This window comes from Micromesistius poutassou, assembly GCF_964030765.1.
Source record: "Micromesistius poutassou genome assembly, chromosome: 14".
Taxonomy (NCBI): domain Eukaryota; kingdom Metazoa; phylum Chordata; class Actinopteri; order Gadiformes; family Gadidae; genus Micromesistius; species Micromesistius poutassou.
In genome coordinates this window covers 678,903-702,303 of record NC_140284.1, presented here as the reverse complement: position 1 = coordinate 702,303, position 23,401 = coordinate 678,903, and the positions used below count along the sequence as shown (strand labels likewise).

At 43.4% G+C, this 23,401-nt stretch overlaps 1 protein-coding gene across 1 annotated transcript in view; it reads right to left on the bottom strand.

Annotated features, from left to right (window-relative positions):
* The window catches only part of LOC311358653 (uncharacterized protein), a 42,474-nt gene that overhangs the window by 7,785 nt on the left and 11,288 nt on the right, over positions 1–23,401 (bottom strand). Inside the window, exons 2-36 of the mRNA XM_084478751.1 lie at positions 14,093–14,323; positions 13,987–14,006; positions 13,861–13,893; positions 13,723–13,755; positions 13,384–13,437; positions 12,751–12,843; positions 12,238–12,306; positions 11,945–11,989; positions 11,387–11,440; positions 10,756–10,809; positions 8,911–8,964; positions 8,774–8,827; positions 8,573–8,626; positions 7,465–7,509; positions 6,953–7,006; positions 6,764–6,808; positions 6,291–6,344; positions 6,035–6,133; positions 5,659–5,703; positions 5,013–5,111; positions 4,709–4,762; positions 4,255–4,362; positions 3,996–4,049; positions 3,785–3,883; positions 3,639–3,692; positions 3,404–3,502; positions 3,124–3,177; positions 2,967–3,020; positions 2,815–2,868; positions 2,667–2,720; positions 2,295–2,339; positions 2,083–2,181; positions 1,299–1,406; positions 708–761; positions 274–327 (exon numbers count right to left, since the gene is read on the bottom strand). Of these exons, the coding sequence (XP_084334877.1) occupies positions 274–327; positions 708–761; positions 1,299–1,406; positions 2,083–2,181; positions 2,295–2,339; positions 2,667–2,720; positions 2,815–2,868; positions 2,967–3,020; positions 3,124–3,177; positions 3,404–3,502; positions 3,639–3,692; positions 3,785–3,883; positions 3,996–4,049; positions 4,255–4,362; positions 4,709–4,762; positions 5,013–5,111; positions 5,659–5,703; positions 6,035–6,133; positions 6,291–6,344; positions 6,764–6,808; positions 6,953–7,006; positions 7,465–7,509; positions 8,573–8,626; positions 8,774–8,827; positions 8,911–8,964; positions 10,756–10,809; positions 11,387–11,440; positions 11,945–11,989; positions 12,238–12,306; positions 12,751–12,843; positions 13,384–13,437; positions 13,723–13,755; positions 13,861–13,893; positions 13,987–14,006; positions 14,093–14,323 (2,333 nt within the window). The remainder of the gene's footprint in view (positions 1–273; positions 328–707; positions 762–1,298; positions 1,407–2,082; positions 2,182–2,294; positions 2,340–2,666; positions 2,721–2,814; positions 2,869–2,966; positions 3,021–3,123; positions 3,178–3,403; positions 3,503–3,638; positions 3,693–3,784; positions 3,884–3,995; positions 4,050–4,254; positions 4,363–4,708; positions 4,763–5,012; positions 5,112–5,658; positions 5,704–6,034; positions 6,134–6,290; positions 6,345–6,763; positions 6,809–6,952; positions 7,007–7,464; positions 7,510–8,572; positions 8,627–8,773; positions 8,828–8,910; positions 8,965–10,755; positions 10,810–11,386; positions 11,441–11,944; positions 11,990–12,237; positions 12,307–12,750; positions 12,844–13,383; positions 13,438–13,722; positions 13,756–13,860; positions 13,894–13,986; positions 14,007–14,092; positions 14,324–23,401) is intronic.

The following is a 23,401-nucleotide window of genomic DNA, read 5'->3' as shown; positions in this document are numbered from 1 at the left end:
TAAAAAATGTTCCTAGGCACTCACATGATAACAACCAGACACACAGGAAACAGTGTTATATAAGTCTGGCAGGATGGTAACTTCAGGGAACTGTGAAGTGCTGTTGTCAAACAGTGTTGGGAGCATCTCAGGGAATGTAAACATATAAGAAAAATCTGACCCATGATTGAAAGCGCATAATGTGTTGTGAGCCTGGTTAAATATGACAGTGATGTAATAATGAGATGTAAAATATCACTGCAAAGTGGACTCAGAAAGAAAAAGAAGGTTTACCTTTTCACCGCTAGGGCCTGAGGGTCCCAGTGGGCCAACGGGTCCGGGAGCACCCTGTTCAACGTGAATAAATGCATTCATGAGTGAATGAGTGAATAAACATACAAACAAACCACATTAATAACATTTCTGCCTTGTTGTGACCAGCAACACACAACACGACGTGTCACGTGTACTTAATGAAACTCCAATAAAAAACTTGATTTTCATGGACCTGCTGTGAAATTGTGTGAAATTGCATTCTACATGAATAACGCATCCATTATGTGGTTTCTTATTTCCCTCATTCCAATCCTGAATTTCATTTCCTGATTTGTGGCTTGAAAGTGTATACCCTGGGGCTTTCCTTAGACACCCAATGAAACGAAAAACCAATATAATACAGAACAAAATAATCATACAAAATAAATATGTTTATCAAAAAAGAGGCTTACCCTAGCACCATCATTTCCAGGTGTACCTTCGGATCCTTTTTCACCAATATTACCCTGTGAGAGAAGGAAAGGTAAACTATGTCATGTTCTCTATACCAGGAGAGAAGGAAAGGTAAACTATGTCATGTTCTCTATACCAGGAGAGAAGGAAAGGTAAACTATGTCATGTTCTCTATACCAGGAGAGAAGGGAAGGTAAACTATGTCATGTTCTCTATACCAGGAGAGAAGGGAAGGTAAACTATGTCATGTTCTCTATACCAGGAGAGAAGGGAAGGAACAATTCATGATCATATTTTATAAGATTGACATCCAACCTAAACAAATGATGATGACAACGCCATGTTGATATAATGTTACATTATGTTGTATTACATCACAGCACACCTGATATTAGGCTGGATTAAATTTGTTCGGATTAGATTAGATGATACTGGCAAAATAACCCAGAAAAAAATGTATTGCACACACAGATTGTAGATTGCGAGTGAATATGATGAATGTTAAACATGGAATAATTGATTATGTTTATACAATATGATCATTTTAAGAATAACAGGGAGAAGGATGGCAGGATGATGTCTAAACTCACTCTGTCCCCTTTGGGCCCAGGTGATCCGGAGATACCCCTCTCTCCAGACTGGCCCTGAAGACCAGGGGGTCCTGGGTCTCCCAGGGTCCCGGTGGGTCCAGGACTGCCCTGTGGAAATCAAGTGTCGTTAAAGGGACATCCTCATTGCACTTTGTAGTGGGAATCCCTACAAACACAATGACTGTACATTTATCATACTATCATCAATCTGTGTCAATAACACAGATTGTACATGTTAACTCTTTATTCTGTTGGCATTAAGTATAAGTTGCCAGTATACAGGTCCAACCAGGTTTTGACATCACTGTTGAACACTGGTTTGTTCCTTTGTGTTTGGGTTAGGGTTAGGTTAGGGTTAGGTTAGGTTTAGGGTTAGGTTAGGTTAGGGTTAGGTTAGGTTTAGGGTTAGGTTAGGGTTAGGTTAGGTTAGGTTTAGGGTTAGGTTAGGGTTAGGTTAGGTTAGGTTAGGTTAGGGTTAGGTTAGGTTTAGGGTTAGGTTAGGGTTAGGTTAGGTTTAGGGTTAGGTTAGGTTAGGTTAGGTTTAGGTTAGGTTAGGGTTAGGTTAGGTTAGGTTAGGTTTAGGGTTAGGGTTAGGTTAGGTTAGGTTAGGTTAGGTTTAGGGTTAGGTTAGGGTTAGGTTAGGTTAGGTTTAGGGTTAGGTTAGGTTAGGTTAGGTTAGGTTAGGGTTAGGCTAACCATATGGAGTTGGTTTATGGGTGTGTGACCTGGACTGAGGTATATCTAGTGCTTTGCATCCTGACACCGTTTACTCTCCTGTCCATACCTTGGGTCCATCTGGACCAAGGGATCCAGGGATTCCTTTGGGTCCTTGAAGACCGGTTGAACCGAGTTCTCCTCTTTCTCCTGGAACTCCACGCTCTCCCTGTGGTGCATGGACGAGACATTGTCAGTACTACGATTCGACCGTTCAAACCTCAATGAAATGCAGTCTCATTGTTCGACAGACGCTATTGAGATGTGTTGGATGGGACGTACCCTTGGTCCAATCTGTCCCACTGCTCCCAACTCTCCAGGAATACCCTGGAAAGACACAACACAGACGTTTGAACCGCTGTTGTATATCAAGCGTCAGTATATATCAAGCAGCATCAATCTGATTTCAGTTTATATTAAAAGTAGATGAATGGTAGTCCACTATGGTGGAACAGTGAGGTTCACAAACAAAGTGTCCTCCTAAATATCTGAACCCACTGGATTTTCTACTCAGCTAGCATTAGAAGTGGGTGGAACATCAAACCTGAAATGGTCCACGTGCGGCAAACCGCCCCTTGAATTGCATTGGCATTTTTTTGTTTAAAATTCAAATAGAATGTTATAAATAAATGTTCATTTTTAGCATTAGCTTACCAGGTCACCTGGTTTCCCAGATTCTCCAGGTGGTCCTTGGTTTCCAGGCAAGCCCTAATATCACAAAGGCATCCACATTAACATTCAAGTTCTATCTTCACATTAATAATATTAATCACAATAATAACAGCACTGACAAATGACCCACCTGGAATCCATTGACGCCCGGTGGTCCTTGCTCTCCTCTGTCTCCTGCAACACCCTACAGAGGAAGAGAAAACATTCGACATTGAATTCCTAATACCAGATATTATTGAAGTAAATGTTTTTTTGTTTGTGGATGAAAATGTATCTCCTTACAGATGGGCCTGGTGGTCCAGCAGGTCCAACCTCTCCGTCTTTCCCTGGAGGACCCTGCAAGGTTAAGGAGTTAGTCAACAGTCAACTCACCTGTTTAACAGGTGACAGGACAATTTAGTTTTACAGAACTAAAATAAAGTTTTCAAACAGCACTCACCCTCTGGCCTGCTACTCCTGCAGAGCCTTGTTCCCCCGTCTTGCCTGGGTCACCCTTGGAGGTTTAACACAAGGTTATTAAGATATATATAAACTATATCCTATAAGCAATAGAAACAATAGATACATGTGGTCATTCCATTATCTTGGTTACTATTGGCCATATAGTCATTTAGCAGATGAATTCATCTAACACATAAAAATCATGCTCAAGATGCAAACAGGTGGACTTCAGACATTGGGGGTTAGAACCCAGAACCTTCCACTAAGTCCAGCCTTACGTTGAAGCCTTTGGGTCCTGGCAGTCCCATGGTTCCAGCTGGACCTCTGTTCCCGATGGAGCCCGCAGGCCCGGGTCGACCGTCCTCACCGGCCGCGCCCTACAGGACAGGAGCGCCTCATGAGTGCTAGTGGTGAGGTGTACACGCAGCTCAACACTCAACACAGTGTTGAGCTTCACTCAGAGAACTGAGGCTGCTATGGTTGATGTTCTGATTTGGCCCCCGTTGAACTCACCAGAGGTCCTGGCTTGCCCTCAGCTCCTTGGACTCCAGGAGTGCCCGTCAGACCCTGCAGAGGTAAGCCCACGGTCATTGTGAGATAATGCTTGGATGTTAATATTCCCAAAGAGCCCTGGACTGAAGGAGTGGGGTTCCTCGTACCCTGGCACCTGGCAGCCCAGGTTCTCCCCCACGGCCAAGGTCACCAAACGCTCCCTTGGGGCCAGATACACCAGATGTTCCACGATCGCCAAGGGCACCCTAAGGAGAAGATAACAATATTGTGACAATATTCTAATGTGAAGTTAAGATTGATGGATTATGCTATTGGTTTGTTGAGTTAATCGTAAAAACGATGAAACCAATGGTGTACCTTAGGTCCGGGTAATCCATCTGCACCAGGAAATCCTCTGTTTCCAGGAGATCCCTAAGAAAAGCACAATACATTTAGTACTTATAGGTACAATGTATTCCAAAGCTAGGGTTAGCTCGAGTAAACTTCTCTTGCCTTACATTGTCTACAACAGCAAAACAGTGTTAGTTAACTTGAACCTTTCACTAACATATCTCTCTTGATTGAGAACTTGATTATGAAACAAATGGAGTAGTTGAAGTTAAGGACTGGAACTCACCCTCTCACCAACAGGACCAATAGGTCCAAGAGAACCGGAGTCTCCCCGAGGTCCTCGTTTCCCCTCCTCTCCCTGAGGCCCGATCACTCCCTGAGATCCAGAAGGACCCTAGAGCCAGTAGAGAACCACAATATCATTGATTTATGATTGATATTTCTTTAATTCAAGCATGCGCTCTTCCACACTTGCAAGCCATCCATTGGTATACGCTATGCTATGGAATCTATGTACTCCTCATCAGTCATATGAAACTGTTGTTTCTAGTTTAAATAACATAGGGGAAAAATGAACAATCCAAAAGTATATGTTGAGCCAATGCATAGGAATAGAAATGCAAGCCATCAATATGTTTTTATTTAGATATAGAATCCATGTACTCCTCATGTATATTCCATACATATGCCTAACATAGTACACGTGTATAACATAGATATCCCTGGCAATGGCAACTTACAGATTCACCCTTAGGTCCGGCTTCTCCTTTAAATCCTCCTACACCCAGTTCACCCTAGGAAACAAGACATTACATCAATGAGTTACACAATTCATACACAGGACCACTGAGAAAGTGTGCTGCATACTATTAAGTCATTTCTTAGGCCTAGACGCCTTTATCCAAGGCCATTTACATTCTTAAACATGTCATCCATGTTATTAAAGAGCAGGGACACTGTGGTCATTGGGGTTCGAACCAAGAATCCTTTGTCTCGAAGTCAAGCACCCTAGCCACAAGCAAATAGGTATGGAGCCCATCTCACCAGCTGGCCCTTGATGCCTGGCTGACCAGTGCTTCCCTGGGGCCCGGGGGGTCCGGAGGGTCCCAGATGGCCAGCGGGACCTTGGGTACCCACATTGCCCTGTGAAAGAAAACAGTTGGTTAAAAACATACATTAGGAAGAAATGTTTCCATTAAGTGTTGAAGCGATGGTTTGTTGTTGTTGACATTAATAAGCAGGTAGGGGATAGGGCATCCTCGAGGAACGCTGTGACTATTGGGGTTGGAACCCAGAACCTTTTGGGCTGGAAATAAACCATCAAAACCACTAGAATATCTTGTTGCTTTTGTGTGTGATTTGAAGTTTGGTAGTGACATATACTGTGTGTTTGCTTACATACACAAGAAGGTGTAAATATCTTCACACGCACACCTTCCTGAATAGTAACCTTTTAAATGGATTGCTCTTGGCTGCAAAGCGTAATGGTACAGCCTTCAGCTGAACATGCACATTTGATAGAATAGAACTCTGATAATCATCTATTGTAAACACTTCTGCTGGTACATTTCTATGGCGCTGAAGATTCTTCTGTCCACAGTAGCATCCTGACTGTACTAATTCAGGGGTTGAGTTTCTCATCATCTGATAAAGCACAGAGGTAATGACATTAAAGTTCCTGGGTACATACCACTGGGCCTTTGGTACCAGGGCCTCCATCTGTTCCCATGGGTCCCTTTGGTGACAAAGAACATAAAGCGGTTTCATGTCATGTCAATGTTTCATGTTATATCAACGAGGTACAGCATTGTTTAGTAGGTGTAGATGTTCAGTTAGGTTTCACTGTGTAGCAGTCATGAAGTCCTGGTTAAAAAGGATATGTTTTGTGTACATGTGCAGTCAAACCAAATACAATTGTAATAAACAAAACATGCCCTCAGGCAAGACAAGCAGTTATTCCCAGTGTGCTTCTTTTGGCGCTTTAGGCAAAGTGCTGTACATTAGAGTTAACCCTATCTATGTTGTGACCTCGTGGAGCAACCCTCCAAATAGCATTTAGGACGTACTCTGAGACCAAGTGGTCCTGCTCTTCCCAGGTGACCGGTCTCTCCTCTTTGTCCCTGGGGGCCTTCAGGACCTCGCACACCTGTGGGGCCAGCTTGCCCCTGTGGAGAAAGGTTAATGCACAATTAGTACACATAGTACACATTTAAAGGGAATAGTACACATTTAAAGGGACAACATGTTCCATAAACAACATCCATCATGTACAGTATTGTACTGCGCTACACATCAGGGGATAGGAATATACTGTCCACTTGCCTTCATCCCTGGGGTTCCTGGATAGCCAGGAGGTCCGTTGATACCCAGTGGACCCTGCAGAGGAGCAGTCCAGTCGTTGGTTCATTAGCACGTTGACCATAGCATGCTCTCTTCTTAACGGCTAGTAGCGTAATGCATTTTGTTTGCATGAAATTGTTGTTTTAAACTCATTTTGCTTCATGTTGTGTGTCCTTTGCCTTGTACTTTGTGTTGCAGTTTTACATGAAAAGTGCAGTGTAAATAAATTGCGGTTGACTGGTATGAGATTACGTTGGATCTGTTTCCAGCTAGCTTGAGATGCATTTTGGTAGATATTAGCTCAGTCATGTTCTGCTTTAAGGAGCAGGTTTCACCACTTCAGAGATCTATCAGGGAGCTAAAGGAGTTGAAGCTGCACTATGATAGGTAGGTAGATAGGTAGATAGGTATATGTATATGTAGGTAGTATATAGTATATGTATATGTTCTCTCACCAGGGGGCCCGGCTTCCCAAGCATACCGGATGGACCTTTGGTCCCCTAAAGGAACAGAAAGATAACAAAATATGAATTAGGAATATGAATTTGATCAATGTATTAACGTGGCTAAATGCCATGCCAACAGAGTTCAAGTAGAACAATGAACACATGAAGTGACCAGAGGAAACGGGTTCATGTGCTCACCGCGGCACCTCCTGGTCCCGGTCGTCCTCTCTCGCCCGGCATTCCTGCTGGGCCCTGAACATTGAGGTAGAAGAAAGACGTTGCTTATGAAAGGATGAATGGATGGGTGACTGGATGAATGGATGTTGGATGGAATGATGAATGAATGAATTATCTAATACATTAATCACTAGTAATTTTAGAATGAATAAAATGATCTTGTAGTACATACACAAATGAATAAATGAATGGGTTAATGATTGCATGAATTGGTCAATAAATGAATCAGTGAGTTCGTGTAGGATTATCAGAACGATCAAGTGAATTATGGAGGGACAGGTCTAGGGCCCCTGGGGGTCTGGGGCCCCTGGGGGTGTAGGGCCCCTGGGGCTCTGGGGCCCCTGGGGGTGTAGGGCCCCTGGGGGTCTGGGGCCCCTGGGGCTCTGGGGCCCCTGGGGCTCTGGGGCCCCTGGGGGTGTGGGGCCCCTGGGGCTCTGGGGCCCCTGGGGGTCTGGGGTGTGAGGTGGACTCACCATGGGGCCCGGAGCTCCCAACGGACCAGTGGGGCCAGTAGCGCCCTAGGAACACAGAACAGTCAAACACACGCTTTGTCTCTTTGTTCTAATGTCACATTAACGACAACAGCAACAATTCAGGATGAAGAAATACTAGTCCAGACATGATAATGTAGTATTGTGGATGAAATACTAGTCCAGACATGATAATGTCGTATTGTGGATGAAATACTAGTCCAGACATGATAATGTAGTATTGTGGATGAAATACTAGTCCAGACATGATAATGTAGTATTGTGGATGAAATACTAGTCCAGACATGATAATGTCGTATTGTGGATGAAATACTAGTCCAGACATGATAATGTCGTATTGTGGATGAAATACTAGTCCAGACATGATAATGTAGTATTGTGGATGAAATACTAGTCCAGACATGATAATGTAGTATTGTGGATGAAATACTAGTCCAGACATGATAATGTCGTATTGTGGATGAAATACTAGTCCAGACATGATAATGTCGTATTGTGGATGAAATACTAGTCCAGACATGATAATGTAGTATTGTAGATGAAATACTAGTCCAGACATGATAATGTCGTATTGTAGATGAAATACTAGTCCAGACATGATAATGTAGTATTGTAGATGAGATACTAGTCCAGACATGATAATGTAGTATTGTAGATGAGATACTAGTCCAGACATGATAATGTAGTATTGTAGATACTAGTCCAGACATGATAATGTAGTATTGTAGATGAGATACTAGTCCAGACATGATAATGTAGTATTGTAGATGAGATACTAGTCCAGACATGATAATGTAGTATTGTAGATGAGATACTAGTCCAGACATGATAATGTCGTAGTGTAGATGAGATACTAGTCCAGAGATGATAATGTTGTATTGTAGATACTAGTCCAGACATGATAATGTCGTATTGTAGATGAGATACTAGTCCAGACATGATAATGTCGTATTGTAGATGAGATACTAGTCCAGACATGATAATGTCGTAGTGTAGATGAGATACTAGTCCAGACATGATAATGTCGTATTGTAGATACTAGTCCAGACATGATAATGTCGTATTGTAGATGAGGCTGTGTTGCTGTTACCTTTGATCCAACGGTTCCTGTTTCACCCTTCTGTCCGATGATGCCACCGTGACCCTGATGATCGTTTCATGGTTGAAATAGAATGAGTTGGTAAACACAGACAAAGGAGCGTCTCATCAGAAATACATTATTTATGTTCTACTTCTAGATATTTAGTAAGGACAACTGTCGACCAAACGTAGATAGGAAGTAGATACGCACTCTATGTCCTTTGAGTCCCGGGGGGCCAGGTGTCCCTGGAAACCCTCTGGGTCCCTGTAAAACACAACATGGATCCAGTTAGAACCACGACGTCCCACACCAACGCAGCACAGTCCTCTGTATGGTGTTGAGCTTACAGCTGAGCCAGGGAATCCCATCTCTCCAGAGTTTCCAGACTTCCCTGCTTCTCCCTGTGAGAGGATAACATGGTTTAATAACATGACGCTGTTGATGCAATTATGCTGATGTTAAATATTTCCATGAATGTCATTTCAATTCATCAGAGCCACTACTTAAAAAAAATGTTCTGCATTAACTTCAACGAGCAATATTTAAGTTGAATACATCTTTAAATAAATGTCTTTAAATGTGTTTAAATGTGTGCAGATATCATGTCAGTTTAACTCTAACAGCATCATCCCAGTATGGATGGGGGGTGTTTAACTCTAACAGCATCATCCCAGTATGGATGGGGGGTGTTTAACTCTAACAGCATCATCCCAGTATGGATGGGGGGTGTTTAACTCTAACAGCATCATCCCAGTATGGATGGGGGGTGTTTAATACCCCCCATACCCCATCCAGTATGGATGGGGGGTGTTTAACTCTAACAGCATCATCCCAGTATGGATGGGGGGTGTTTAACTCTAACAGCATCATCCCAGTATGGATGGGGGTGTTTAACTCTAACAGCATCATCCCAGTATGGATGGGGGTGTTTAACTCTAACAGCATCATCCCAGTATGGATGGGGGGTGTTTAACTCTAACAGCATCATCCCAGTATGGATGGGGGGTGTTTAACTCTAACAGCATCATCCCAGTATGGATGGGGGGTGTTTAACTCTAACAGCATCATCCCAGTATGGATGGGGGGTGTTTAACTCTAACAGCATCATCCCAGTATGGATGGGGGGTGTTTAACTCTAACAGCATCATCCCAGTATGGATGAGGGTGTTTAACTCTAACAGCATCATCCCAGTATGGATGGGGGTGTTTAACTCTAACAGCATCATCCCAGTATGGATGGGGGTGTTTAACTCTAACAGCATCATCCCAGTATGGATGGGGGGTGTTTAACTCTAACAGCATCATCCCAGTATGGATGGGGGGTGTTTAACTCTAACAGCATCATCCCAGTATGGATGGGGGTGTTTAACTCTAACAGCATCATCCCAGTATGGATGGGGGGTGTTTAACTCTAACAGCATCATCCCAGTATGGATGGGGGGTGTTTAACTCTAACAGCATCATCCCAGTATGGATGGGGGTGTTTAACTCTAACAGCATCATCCCAGTATGGATGGGGGGTGTTTAACTCTAACAGCATCATCCCAGTATGGATGGGGGGTGTTTAACTCTAACAGCATCATCCCAGTATGGATGAGGGTGTTTAACTCTAACAGCATCATCCCAGTATGGATGAGGGTGTTTAACTCTAACAGCATCATCCCAGTATGGATGGGGGTGTTTAACTCTAACAGCATCATCCCAGTATGGATGAGGGTGTTTAACTCTAACAGCATCATCCCAGTATGGATGGGGGTGTTTAACTCTAACAGCATCATCCCAGTATGGATGGGGGGTGTTTAACTCTAACAGCATCATCCCAGTATGGATGGGGGTGTTTAACTCTAACAGCATCATCCCAGTATGGATGGGGGGTGTTTAACTCTAACAGCATCATCCCAGTATGGATGGGGGGTGTTTAACTCTAACAGCATCATCCCAGTATGGATGGGGGGTGTTTAACTCTAACAGCATCATCCCAGTATGGATGGGGGGTGTTTAACTCTAACAGCATCATCCCAGTATGGATGGGGGGTGTTTAACTCTAACAGCATCATCCCAGTATGGATGGGGGGTGTTTAACTCTAACAGCATCATCCCAGTATGGATGGGGGTGTTTAACTCTAACAGCATCATCCCAGTATGGATGGGGGTGTCAGTCCAAAGACTTTGAGAGACCAGGACCCACTTACGTCTTCACCTGGTTTCCCCGGGGGCCCTTCGGGGCCCCTCTGGCCTGGCGGGCCCTAAAATACAGTTAAGAGTTGTTATTAAGACATGCAACGAGTTGTTAGGCATAGGATTAACAATGGTCACAACAATATCAATAGATAATAGAGATTAATTATTGTCACTCTGATCATAATCATAATCATTAATTAAAGCCTTATTTTTGTATGTATTTATTGATCTTTTAATGTATCAGCTATATTTATATGTATTTTATATCTATCTATCTATCTATTTCCCATAATTGCTTTTATGTGACAGACGGTTACAACTATAGTATATTATTATTAATATATTATATTATTATCATTATTATTATTATCATTATTAATAATAATAATAATAATACATTTTATTTAGAAGGCGCCTTTCTTGGCACTCAAGGACACCGTACAAGAGTACACAAAAGCAATAAAATTTACAAAAAAAAAAAAAAAGAACACTTAAAATTGGTTGGACAGAGCAGTTGGCGTCAGGTGGAATAAGCAGTTTGAAACAGATGTGTTTTGAGTTGTGAATAATAATAATAATAATATTATTATCATGATCTATTCAAATGCAATCTAATGAAAGTTGTCTGAACTGTGGTCGTACCATGTGTCCGTTGTCACCAACATCTCCATGAGTTCCCTGGGGTCCTGGTGCACCCTGAAAACCACAACAATGACAATAACAATTACATTAACATTAACATTATTAACATTAGAACATTAGTGACGGCAAGGTAATATCAAGGTTCCCATATGAGCATTGGTTAACACAACACATGACATACTACCACACAACACATCACATACTACCACACACCACATGACATACTACCACACAACACATCACATACTACCACACAACACATGACATACTACCACACAACACATGACATACTACCACACAACACATCACATACTACCACACAACACATGACATACTACCACACAACACATGACATACTACCACACAACACATGACATACTACCACACAACACATGACATACTACCACACAACACATGACATACTACCACACAACACATGACATACTACCACACAACACATCACATACTACCACACAACACATGACATACTACCACACAACACATGACATACTACCACACAACACATGACATACTACCACACAACACAGAGAGACTAACCGGAGAACCGGATGGTCCAGGGGGTCCTCTGGTCCCGGCCTCTCCCTAGAGAGCGCACAACACACCATGATGTTATTATGAACACACACCTAATACCAACACGTCCTTCTGGCAGTAATATGACAGCCCAGTCGTATGACTGTGAATGCAGATGCACTTGATGAGGGAGCACAAACGTATCCACCATGGAGTCCTTGTGTCCTTACGGACGGATGATGCTGTGTCACATGGCATTATGAGAGGGTGACAATGAGGAGGGTGAGGTATGTGGGAGTGAGTGTTGGAAGTCTCACCCTGGAGCCAGGTATCATGGCGGTCTGACCAGCATGCTTTGGGTCTCCGGCCATATGAGCCCCCAGCCCCTGCAAGAAAAACATCATGACTGTTAATCCTCCATTAGCTGTTATGTTATACAGACTGATGTGATGACTGTTAATCCTCCATTAGCTGTTATGTTATACAGACTGATGTGATGACTGTTAATCCTCCATTAGCTGTTATGTTATACAGACTGATGTGATGGAAGCTGTTAATTAACAGGGGAAAGATGTGCCACGAATAGAATCAGTCAAAAATCGCAGGTATAATTTGATACTTTGATGATAATATCATGATGTGGCAACATTTCCACCTGGCTTTGCTTTGTTTCTATACCATATGATTGAAATATGTGTGTGTGTGTGTGTGTGTGTGTGTGTGTGTGTGTGTGTGTGTGGCCGTGTGTTTGTGCATGGCCACACAATTGCGTCCTGCGTATGCGTGTCTTATTGTTCCTCACATCCCCCTGTTGCATGGCAACCACCTACCCCCGGGTGTTGTTGGGGTCCTGGTGGTCCTGGCTCTCCAGGCTGTCCCGGGATTCCTGGCTCTCCATCAAAACCTGGAGGTCCTCTCAAGCCCTACACAATCAAAAGTACATAGAGACACACACACACCCACACACACACACACACACACACACACACACACAGTGTCACACCTCTGAAGGCAGGCAGGCCCCCATCGTTTTTTCTTGGCTCTGATTCACGTTTGATTGCCTCATCCGCCATCAGAGCAGGCAGGGTCTTGTGCAGTTCCCTAGACTTGAGTTTCAAGTCAGTTGTTTGGAACGGGCCACTTGTGGTGGCATATGAGGATGTTAAACATAACCCAAATCCAAAACGATGTGGTGCATAACCACAACAGCACATTTCATATTTTAGTAGGATTTTGTTCTCAAATACATTTACATTTACATATACTTTATTTCGCTTCTAAGCATAACATGTAACTAATAAACTGTAACATTATGGGGATACTGATCTTTTTCAGATGCCTCTATGTGGAAATTGACAATAATAATTAGTTTGTATTTGTTTTAATCTCATCTCATCCTACTGCATTGAGAGAGGAACAGATAAGAGACGCATGTGAACAAGTAAACACATTGTGTTACGTACAGGCCGTCCTTTGTGGCCCCGGTCTCCCCTGAATCCTGAGGCTCCTGGGGGACCCTGTTGCACAAGAACAAAACAAATGCAGTTGTGTTTAGGGCTGGTGGACATCGGCCCCACATGGCAGCGACGCACGCACCGGTGTGGAGGGTTTGATGTTGAACACTGGATGATGCCTGCGTTGTCTTTGCTGAAGGTGAAGCGGTGAAGTGAAGGTGGCTGTGCTCTCATGCCATCTAGTGTCATAACGTTGAACATCACACTGTAGAACTGGAGCCGCATCGTCTTGCTCTAGGCCTACTAGTACTAGTTACTACTAGTTGTAAAAGCAGAAGGGGCGCTCACCATTGGTCCCGGACGTCCTCTGATTCCCGTCACCTGTAAACCATTGAATGAGCATTTAGGTCAAACGTTGAATTGCTTGTGTTGACATCATATTATCTCATGTTGCTTGTGTATCTTTTTCTTTTCTCATCAACTTACAATTGGCACCTCTCCAGGCTCTCCTTTAGGACCCTGTGAGACAGCAAAAGAGAAATCATTAAGAACACAAACGTTTCATAATGTGTGGTTTGATTCAGTATTTCAGATGTCAACGTGAATACATACCCTGGACACCGTGCCGTAATCTAGAAGCAAAACAAAGACAGAGTATGATCATCACGTCCACCGCCCCTCCCTTCATGCTCTTAAGTGGTGGTGGTGGTGTGCTCACCGACGGTGCCCTGCCCCGTGCTGGTGCCTCCGCTGGAGCCCCCCGTCTCACAGATGGGGCAGCACTCCCCATCGGGGACGCTGAAGCGCTGGCACTCCCCGAGGTCGTCACACTGGATCTCGTCGCAGAGCACCTGTCCGTTGTCGCACACACAGATCCGACATGGCTCCGGCTTCCAGATGTCCCTGTTGGTGTACGTCTGGCCGTCCGCCGTGCAGCTCTGGTCGTCACCTGACGGATGGACAGACAGACTGTTAGAGGACTTTTGTCATCCCTGGACAGACCGACAGACTGTTAGAGGAGTGCTCTTATCCCCTGGACAGACAGACAGACAGACTGTTTTAGGACGGTTCTAATGCCTTGCTTGACCCGTGGGCAGACAGACAGATACAGACAGACAGATAGTCAGACAGACAGGAAGACAGACACAAAGACAAACTGTTCTCAGGACATCCCTCATCCCTTGTAACTCACCGACAGACACACACAGACAAACACACACAGACAAACACAGAAAGTTAGACAAACTTTAGTAGAGCCAAGTTTGAAGGGGACATTTTGGATGAAATATCTTTATCCAATTGATTTATGGTTCATAGCATTTTATTTTGCATAAAGAAAGGTAGGAACTTGAGGTGAATTATGAGTATTCTTCCCTACCCAAAGATTTCACAAGCTGGTCCAGCAATCCAAAAACAAGCATATTTTGCTTATAAAGAGGCCACACTGATTGACTTGGATTTACTGGTTCTTTACCCTCATACAGATGAATGTCATCTGCAAATAATGACGTGCTCTGGGCCCTAATGAAGTGAATGATGTTGACAACAGAGAGATAATCCACATGCCAGCGTTCTAGTGAGGTCAAAAATTATTTATTCACAGATTTGTTTAAAAACATCTAGGAGGTGGATAATACATTGTGTACTGGCAGTGCATGATCTTAGTCACATAAATCTGCTCTTTAACAAAGTTTTACTCAACAGTGACATATCTGGATTAACTGGATATACACCGTAGAAACACCAGATGTCTCTATGACGTTTCATACAGCAGAAATTCAGTTTTGAATTGTTGAACAGATGCTCTGAAAGATAGGAGACCTGCGTCCCATTGGACCACACAGAGACAAATAAACAATAAACCAGACCCAACTAGTCAAATCACGATTAAGGAAGATCAATACAGACTCCCGCCATCCCAGATCACAAATCCTTATTAGTCTGTGCCACATAAATAAATGTAATAAAGGAACGACCAAGATAAAACATATCTTTCCATTTGTTTTTCTGAGTTGAAGAACAAACGACCCTGGGTAGTCTAGTCTGGAGCGGTCAGACATGAGCTCATCTCCTGGATGCAGCTGCACCTCCACCTGACGCACGTTCATGAGGAACAGCCAAGAGGTTCCTATGAAAGCTTCCAGCAAGGACAGCATGTATCCCAGCTTCAATGTTATTCCAAAAAACATTCCCTCCAACTTTTTTCTTCCTGTTTTCTTGTATTTCTAAAAGACTTTCCTAAACTTGGAGCTTTAAGGAAATTGTACAGGACAAGCGTGGACATGGTAATTCAGTTGCTTGTAACCAACAATGCAGGCATGAATCAATGCCTTTTTTCATCTTAATTCAACCTCACTGAAAAATCATGACATTGCAATGTTGATTTCTCAATAAAGGCGTGTGTGTGTCCTTAATGCAAATGTTTTAGTTTCTACTAACACAACATCTCAATGTAGTCGGACATGGAGGGAGTGGCTCATAGCAGTCTGGCCTGGCTTATTTACTATCCAGCTGTTACCTGATTAATAGTCTCTCTCAGGAAGTTGTCTGGTATTATCATAAGATAACCAAACCTTCTACCTGTTCCTGCTATCAACAGCAGGGGGCAGCTCTGAGCTTGGGACTACAGGTATAACACAGGTTGGAGAGGTTACCCAGAAAGCAGCCCAAAACCCACTGAGGAGAATTCCCTTTTATTTTACTAGTGGCTCGCCAGACAAGGCAAGAATGAAGTGTTACAAGCTCCAGTCTGCGGATTCCTTTTGATTATGTATTCTCTCCCTCTCCTTGCACATTCACAACTGTGCTAAAGCCATTTGGCATGACGACGAAGGGCAAACGAATCATGCTGATGGAAAAAATAGGTCTGTGTATGTCATAAATTAAAACAACCCAGTCAGATGGGTTTTTTTCTCCTCCTTTTCTTTCCCTCCTTGTTTCTCCGTTTCCTGTTTTCAAACAGGTCCTCAGGGATTAACTTAGTGAATGTGCTGTAATCAGTCTTCAGTGCCACGCCCTGGTCTACAGATTCTACCGCTGCTTCCTCCAAGATCTTTGCCAAAGTACCTTCACCAGTGCTGCACCGGAATGAGGCGTGGAAAGGCCCGCGGAGTGAACAACGCTAGGTGTGCAGTTTCCACACCAACTGCCATCCCCTCCAGAACCGTGTTCCTCCAAATGTGAAAACCAGCTAGGGTCAAACGCACAGCTGTGATAACGCCTCAACACTGTAGCAGCAACACTTTTCAGAGCACAAGGTGAGGAAGAAATAGCTGTGGATCAGGAAGGGCAAGGAAGGGATGAAGACAGACGTGGATCGGTTGTCTAATGGAAATATGGGAAAATGGAATTTTGCCTGGGAATACCCATTCAACCTCCCCGTAGAACAATGTTTTCAAACAGCCTGTTCATTTGGGCCATTTGCCACTGCGATAAGTTATATTTTCCATTCTATTCTAGATCATCTGCTAATAAAAAGCAGTTTCATTGAGCTTTCATGAAGCACAATGTATTTCCAGTAGGATGAGATGAAAGGGGTAGATGAAACGTACCAGGGTATGGAACATAGCATAGTGAAGGCACATGGATAAGAGAGACACATAACAATAATAAGAAGAATTCATGAAATTGATATAGTGCTTTTCAGTGACCCAAAGACACATAGCTAAAGGAGGGAACTGAAGACAACATTACTGTACCTGAACGTACCTTTACAAGGCCCTGCAGGGGCTTTAGATAGCTCTAATTACGTTTAATTGCATTTAATTAAGGGAAGGGAAGAGATTACACATGTTGCTACACAACCAGCGGTAGACCAAAGTCACTGGCAAGGGTATTAGGTAGTTCACAATAAATCTCCTCATAAAATGCACACACACACACACATACACACACACACATGCACACATATACAGCAACCAACCTTTAGTGTATAAAACCACAAAATACTTGTGTCCACATGTTTCTTTTGACCTTAGGCTGTAAGCCCCCTTTAGTAGAAAGCCTGACCTTTGCGTCAACCTCGTGGAGGTAATAGAAAGTTACCTTTTATCTACGGTAAGAACAGCCGTCAGACATTCCTCATGGCCATTTGTTTCCTGACCAGCTTTGTATCCTGGGGACTTCTTCATGTGACAACAGGTGCATGTTGTGTTTTCTAAGATAAAGATGTGCTGGTGTAAATGGGGACTGCTAAATCAGAGGACTAGCAGCCATATAGGGACTGGTGTAACTGTATCCTATATATTCGGAATAGCACGTATGGGGACAAGCAGCCTATGAATGGGAACCTGTAGATATGGTGGACTAGTGTCCTCTACATGGGGACCTAGTGGGACTAATAGCCTATTGTAGGGACATATGGAGAGAAGTAGCCTATATATGGGGACTGGTTTACATGCAGACTGATCTTGATCTCACTGATAACACCAAATAGTAACACAACCCAATAGGTATGTACACTTTCACACCTTTAAATGTTTAACCAACTGGAAGGTAATTAATAAGGTAAAAAAAAAAAAAAAGATGTTGAGCGTGAAGATGTTCCTGGCATAGAGTTCAGTAATATCCCCTATCTTAAGCCAGCTCCAGCCATCTAAAATCATCTCCAGCCATATCTAAACTGAAGGACACATTTTATATACCTCTTGTGGAAAGAAAGGAAATTGCGCATTTTTAGGCTTGGCCAGTGCCAATTGATAGTCCCTTAATATGCAAGCCCCTATGGGAATGCTCTCCCTTTCCCGTTCATGTATCAAAAACAAATGCATTTAGATCAAAAGCAGTAGGTTAAATGCTTGTAGGTTAAATGTTATCCAAGCATCTAAACATCCGCCTTGCCTTAGACAAACTTATATTTGCAGCACTGTTAGACACACCAACAAAAAAAAACATTGAAGCAGGAATATGTAAAACTATCCCTTCCCTGGGGGTCCAGAAAGAGATTTTGTTACTGCTGAGAAAATGTACAGTAATAGCAGACCCTGACTAAAAACGACATATTTACTGGAGCGTGATGTGGTTCACAGAGCACTTTTAGGAGGGAGGCGGTGGTGGTGGGGGGCTATCGTGTTTAAGAGGGGTTGGAGAAGAGATGTTTAGTTTTTCCCCTCCTCTCAGCTTAATTTCCAGAAGGGTATCGGTACTTTTCCGCAGAGACTTTAAAAAGGGGGAAGGGGTGGCTTATCCTGACATTGATCAAAAGGCATGCGCCCCTTCTGGTGGTGGGGCTGGTGGTGGTGGGGCTGGTGGTGGTGGTGGTGACGGCTGGCTCTGGAGTTTTCCACGAGTCAGCGCAGCGGGCAGACGGTCTAGGAACGTGGAGTCTGAGCCACTCGTGGGAGAGCCTCTCCTGTTCCCTATTCCCAGGCGTCCGGCGTCGTGGATGAGATAGCAGCGACGCCACTGGACCAAGCGCCGTGTCAGGAACGTCCCAGCTCAGGTCTATGCATCCTCAAAGCGGTGGTCAAACTCTGGAAAAACCGAACCCCGTATGGTATTGTGTCTCAGATGTAATATATTGCGCAGATGTGGAAAGAAAAAATAAAAGTTTATGGATTTTCCCCGCGGCTCAAATGGAAATACGCACAGCACAGTGTGTTTGGGGAATAACTCTGGCAGCCACAAGTCGAGAGGTTAGAGGATGACCCGATGGAAACAATGACTCATTTAAACTGAATCTCGCTCCCATTTCCTAAAACAAGCACACAAAGATTGCTTTTCTCAAATGCAGACCCTCAAACTGCTTTTGAGACCAAACATAACACTGTACATTCGCCGGTGCCCACATGAGCTCTATGCCATAATCGCCAACTTCTTTTGTTTCCAAGCTTCTTTTTTTTTCGTTCCAGTGAGAGCAACATGGCCAACCTGAGCAGCGCCGTAGGGGACACGCTGCTCCAGGCCTGGTGAGCAGATGGCCTACAGTTGCTCAAAGGCTAGTCTATGTGTGTTCTCACTTGGAAAAAATATAACCTTTGTTTCAGAGTGAGACATAAATCTTTCAGCTCAGCCACTGACCTCTGAGCCAACCTGTATTTGGCCCGCTGATAAACATCATGATGCGAGGAAGATATCGCTTTTGAAACATTGATTAATGGTCAAGGCCTTTGCCATTTCAAACAGGCATGGTTGGAGTTTAAGAGTGTCCGGAAAATAGCCCTAACAAACCGCATAAACATCCTTGTACCATCCAGTTACCTGTAAGCATTGCGTAGCTCTTCAAAGTGAATCAACACCCTGTGATTAACTGTAAAGGCTGTGTTTTAATTATGCCCCTCTACAGAATAACCTCTCTCTCTCTCTCTCTCTCGTCAAGACAAGCGTCACGGCTCAGTAGAAGAGAGAAAAAAACAACCTAAAGTAAAGAAAGAAAGACAGAGTGAGAGAACACAGGAAGGGTTCTGGTTGGGACACGCTCAGCACCTCGGCTGTATCTCCAGGGGAGGGTAGAAGGACCCCGGCCAGGAAAGTTTGAGGGGATGAATAAGTGGGCTCGCTGATTGTATGTCTGGGCTTTGGTTCCAGCGGAGCCTGTCTCCAGTGGAGCTTCCTCCACAGGAACCACCACAGTCATGCACTGCGCACTCTGGCTGCCTTGTGGGGGTACTGCGGTCGTCTTGGATCGCCCCAGGCCCACTACCCCCACCCACACCCCCTCCCCCTCCTCCATTCCTTCCTGCTGACTCCAGTTTGAAGTAGAATTCACTTTATAATGGAAAATACTGATGTCCATTTCTACCATAAGGGAGGAGCCCAATATGACGTCAGAGGCTATTCTTAAAGCTTAGGTTGGAATATGAGTTCATAAAACGGCATGGTCTGCATCAGAGGCTACATGTATGGATTCAGAGTATGTCAAGCTCATCAATCAAATGGAAGCTTGGTGGTGATTTAAGGATCGCAGCTTCAAGTGGTCTCTACACGCCCCCGCTGGAAGCAAACCTGAGCCCTGACCTGGCGTGGCCTTTGGATGGGGTCGTAGTTCAAAGCACAGCCAACGTAACTGATCCCTGACAGAGCTCTGGAGGGAGAGAGAGAGATAGGGGGAGAGATAGAGAGACTGAGGGAAAGATTGAGCAACAGATACACAGAATGAAAGATTCAGAAAAAACTGAAGGGTTAAAGATTATTCTTCAACCCATGTTTAGACATTTATCAAATCCCAGGTGACAGCCTTCCACGAGGCAAACAATGTTGACTCTGGTGTGTAACATATCATTTACGGTATCACAACAAGCTATCTCTATGAACACGTAAGATAAAAGATACAACTTTTCTACCTTGAGTATTATGACACTGCTTTGAGCTTTGCATTACAATGCCTACAATATAATGGTATACATTAAAATTGGTTATTTTTTAATGAAACTCAAGATACACCGAGGGAGGAGATTCATGTAGTTTTACTTTCAATACTGTAATTGATCTCTCATGGGGAAAACAATTTAAGTGTAGTGCATATATGCAAAGTCAACCCTAAAAGTTTTTTTTAATAATGAATGAAATGGAGATCTTGTCAAGATGCAGCTGTTTCATCTTCTGTCATCTCTGAAACAGGTCGAGTGTGACTGCCAGACATGTGGTGTCCATCTCCTCACCGGTTAGATCCAGCAACACAACCGTCAAACCAAGCGCACCCCATCCACACCACTCAACAAGATACAGAACTTTCTTCACTCATATTTGCACGCAATGACCTCAAAAAGTGTACATGGTACGCTGCAATAAAAAGTGCAGTAATCTGCAATAAAAGTGCAATAGAATCTCCGCCAGACAGAGCGACAGAGAGAGAGACACACACACACACTTAAAATGAATAACGCTATGGATCACAATTGTACGTACTACAGTAGCCAACTTAAGACATATTGTTGGCAGTTTTTTAGTCAAAAGAGTCTATTGTACTACATTGCCCAAATGTAATCAGAGATTTGAGTTTGTCGAAAGCCATGTGGTTATTTGGGAGGAAGATATTCAACATCAAGCAATCTGTTGGATCACCCACACAACTATCATTTCTATTGCCTTTTATTCAATCACAACTATCATTTCTATTGCCCTTTATTCAACCACAACTATCATTTCTATTGCCCTTTATTCAATCACAACTATCATTTCTATTGCCCTTTATTCAATCACAACTATCATTTCTATTGCCCTTTATTCAATCACAACTATCATTTCTATTGCCTTTTATTCAATCACAGCTATCATTTCTATTGCCTTTTATTCAGTCCAGACGTTTGAAGCGTGCGCGCGGGGAGACGCATGTTGAGCTAGGTAGGAGGTGACGTCAGACATTCCAGTTGAGCAGCGCTGAGCGTTAACATATACAAGGGGTCATGGTGCCCCGCTGGCTCACATCAACAGAGCGCACAACCAGATGGAGACACACACACACACACACGCACACACACACACACACACACACACACGCACGCGCGCGCAGCAACCAAGTGGAGAATCTTTGCTGAGGCTAGCTTTGAGCTAGGCTAACATTGAGAGAAAGCGTCAGCGAAAGGAAGAAACAAAGGAAGAAAAAAAAGAAGGATTGAGGGAAGGAAGGAAGCAAGAATGTTTCTTTCATTTGTAAATCAAAATTATAGGGAAAGAAAGACAGACAAATAAGCATTTGATTAGTATAAGGGCCAGCTGGTCCTCAGATTGCCATTGTAAGCTAGGACTATTATCTTATGCGAATACCTAATTAGCTCAAAATGTAGAATTTTACACTGGAAATTTCCCCACTGAGGCCCACCCACGCTCAAATCTATACACTAAAGGTATCGTCAGAGTATATATTTATTTAGAACCATCCGTATGCTTATCCCCATATAAGACAATACAATGAATAGAATAGGAAGGTAGGATAGCAGTATTTAATCCTGGTGACATGGCAGCGTGTAGGGGCCTGGAGGGGACATGTAGAGGGGGGGTGGTGGTTGGATCAATGTGTGCCGGCTTGTTCCATCACCTCTCCTGCATTCCTGGATGGGCGCCAATGCATGCAATAGGAAACATTTTTTCCATCAACTATGAACAACAAAGATGTTCAGTTGTATCCATGAAGGGGGAACAATTTTGGTTTAAATTATATTTTTAAGAAATGTACTGTTCCAATTCCGGAAAAGGGGATTCCCCCTGAAAAACTTAAACGTGGGTTTGTTCTAAAAATGGAAAAACGCAGATGAGGTGAGATCTGCCGGATCATGTAGAGACAGGCCTCCTATCCGCCAACCTCTCAGAGTGAGAGCTCTGCCGATGCAGCTGATAACATCAACCACTCCCTTCACCTACAACACGCTGTACAGTTAGCAGCATCAGTACACACACACACTCCTCAGTACAACGCACACAATGACAGGGTGAGCTATTGTGGGCACTTAAAGCTGACCAAATAAACACAAGACAAAGCTACAAAATGGAAAGAAACACAATCATAAGGAATAAAGACAGAGAACCATAAACCAAACCATTGTTGTAGGATTTGATGGCTTATAATGCTGGTAACCCAACCCCTCTGCTAGCATTCTGCTTTTACATTTAACCCATAATAAACTACACCATCTCAATTGATTGTTCATAAATAAAGACATTTCTTACAAACAAAACTCCCTAAGCCACCAGGGAGAGTATGATGTTAGGATCAAATGAGTCCCTGGTCGGTAGATAACATAACACGCATACAGGGGATTTGTTAGAACACATTTTACTTGACCTCTCTCAAAAGGCTTCACAAGCTTTCTCGTGTAACCACTGGTAGGGTTAGAGTCCCCCAAGAAAAAAAGAAAAAAAAGCATTTATCTCAGATCACATTTTTCTCCAGCGCATTCCTGTGCTCCTTTCGTCTCTCTGTATACCCTTATCGCTGTACTTCTATTCACTTCCTATCACGCTTCCTCATCCCTAAAGTACTTTGCGTAAATCTGTTTCTCTCTCTATATTTATCTCTGTCTCTCTCTCTCATTTTCTCACTCTCTCTGTCTCTCTCTCTGATTACTCCTAAGTCTCTCCCATCCTCTCTCGT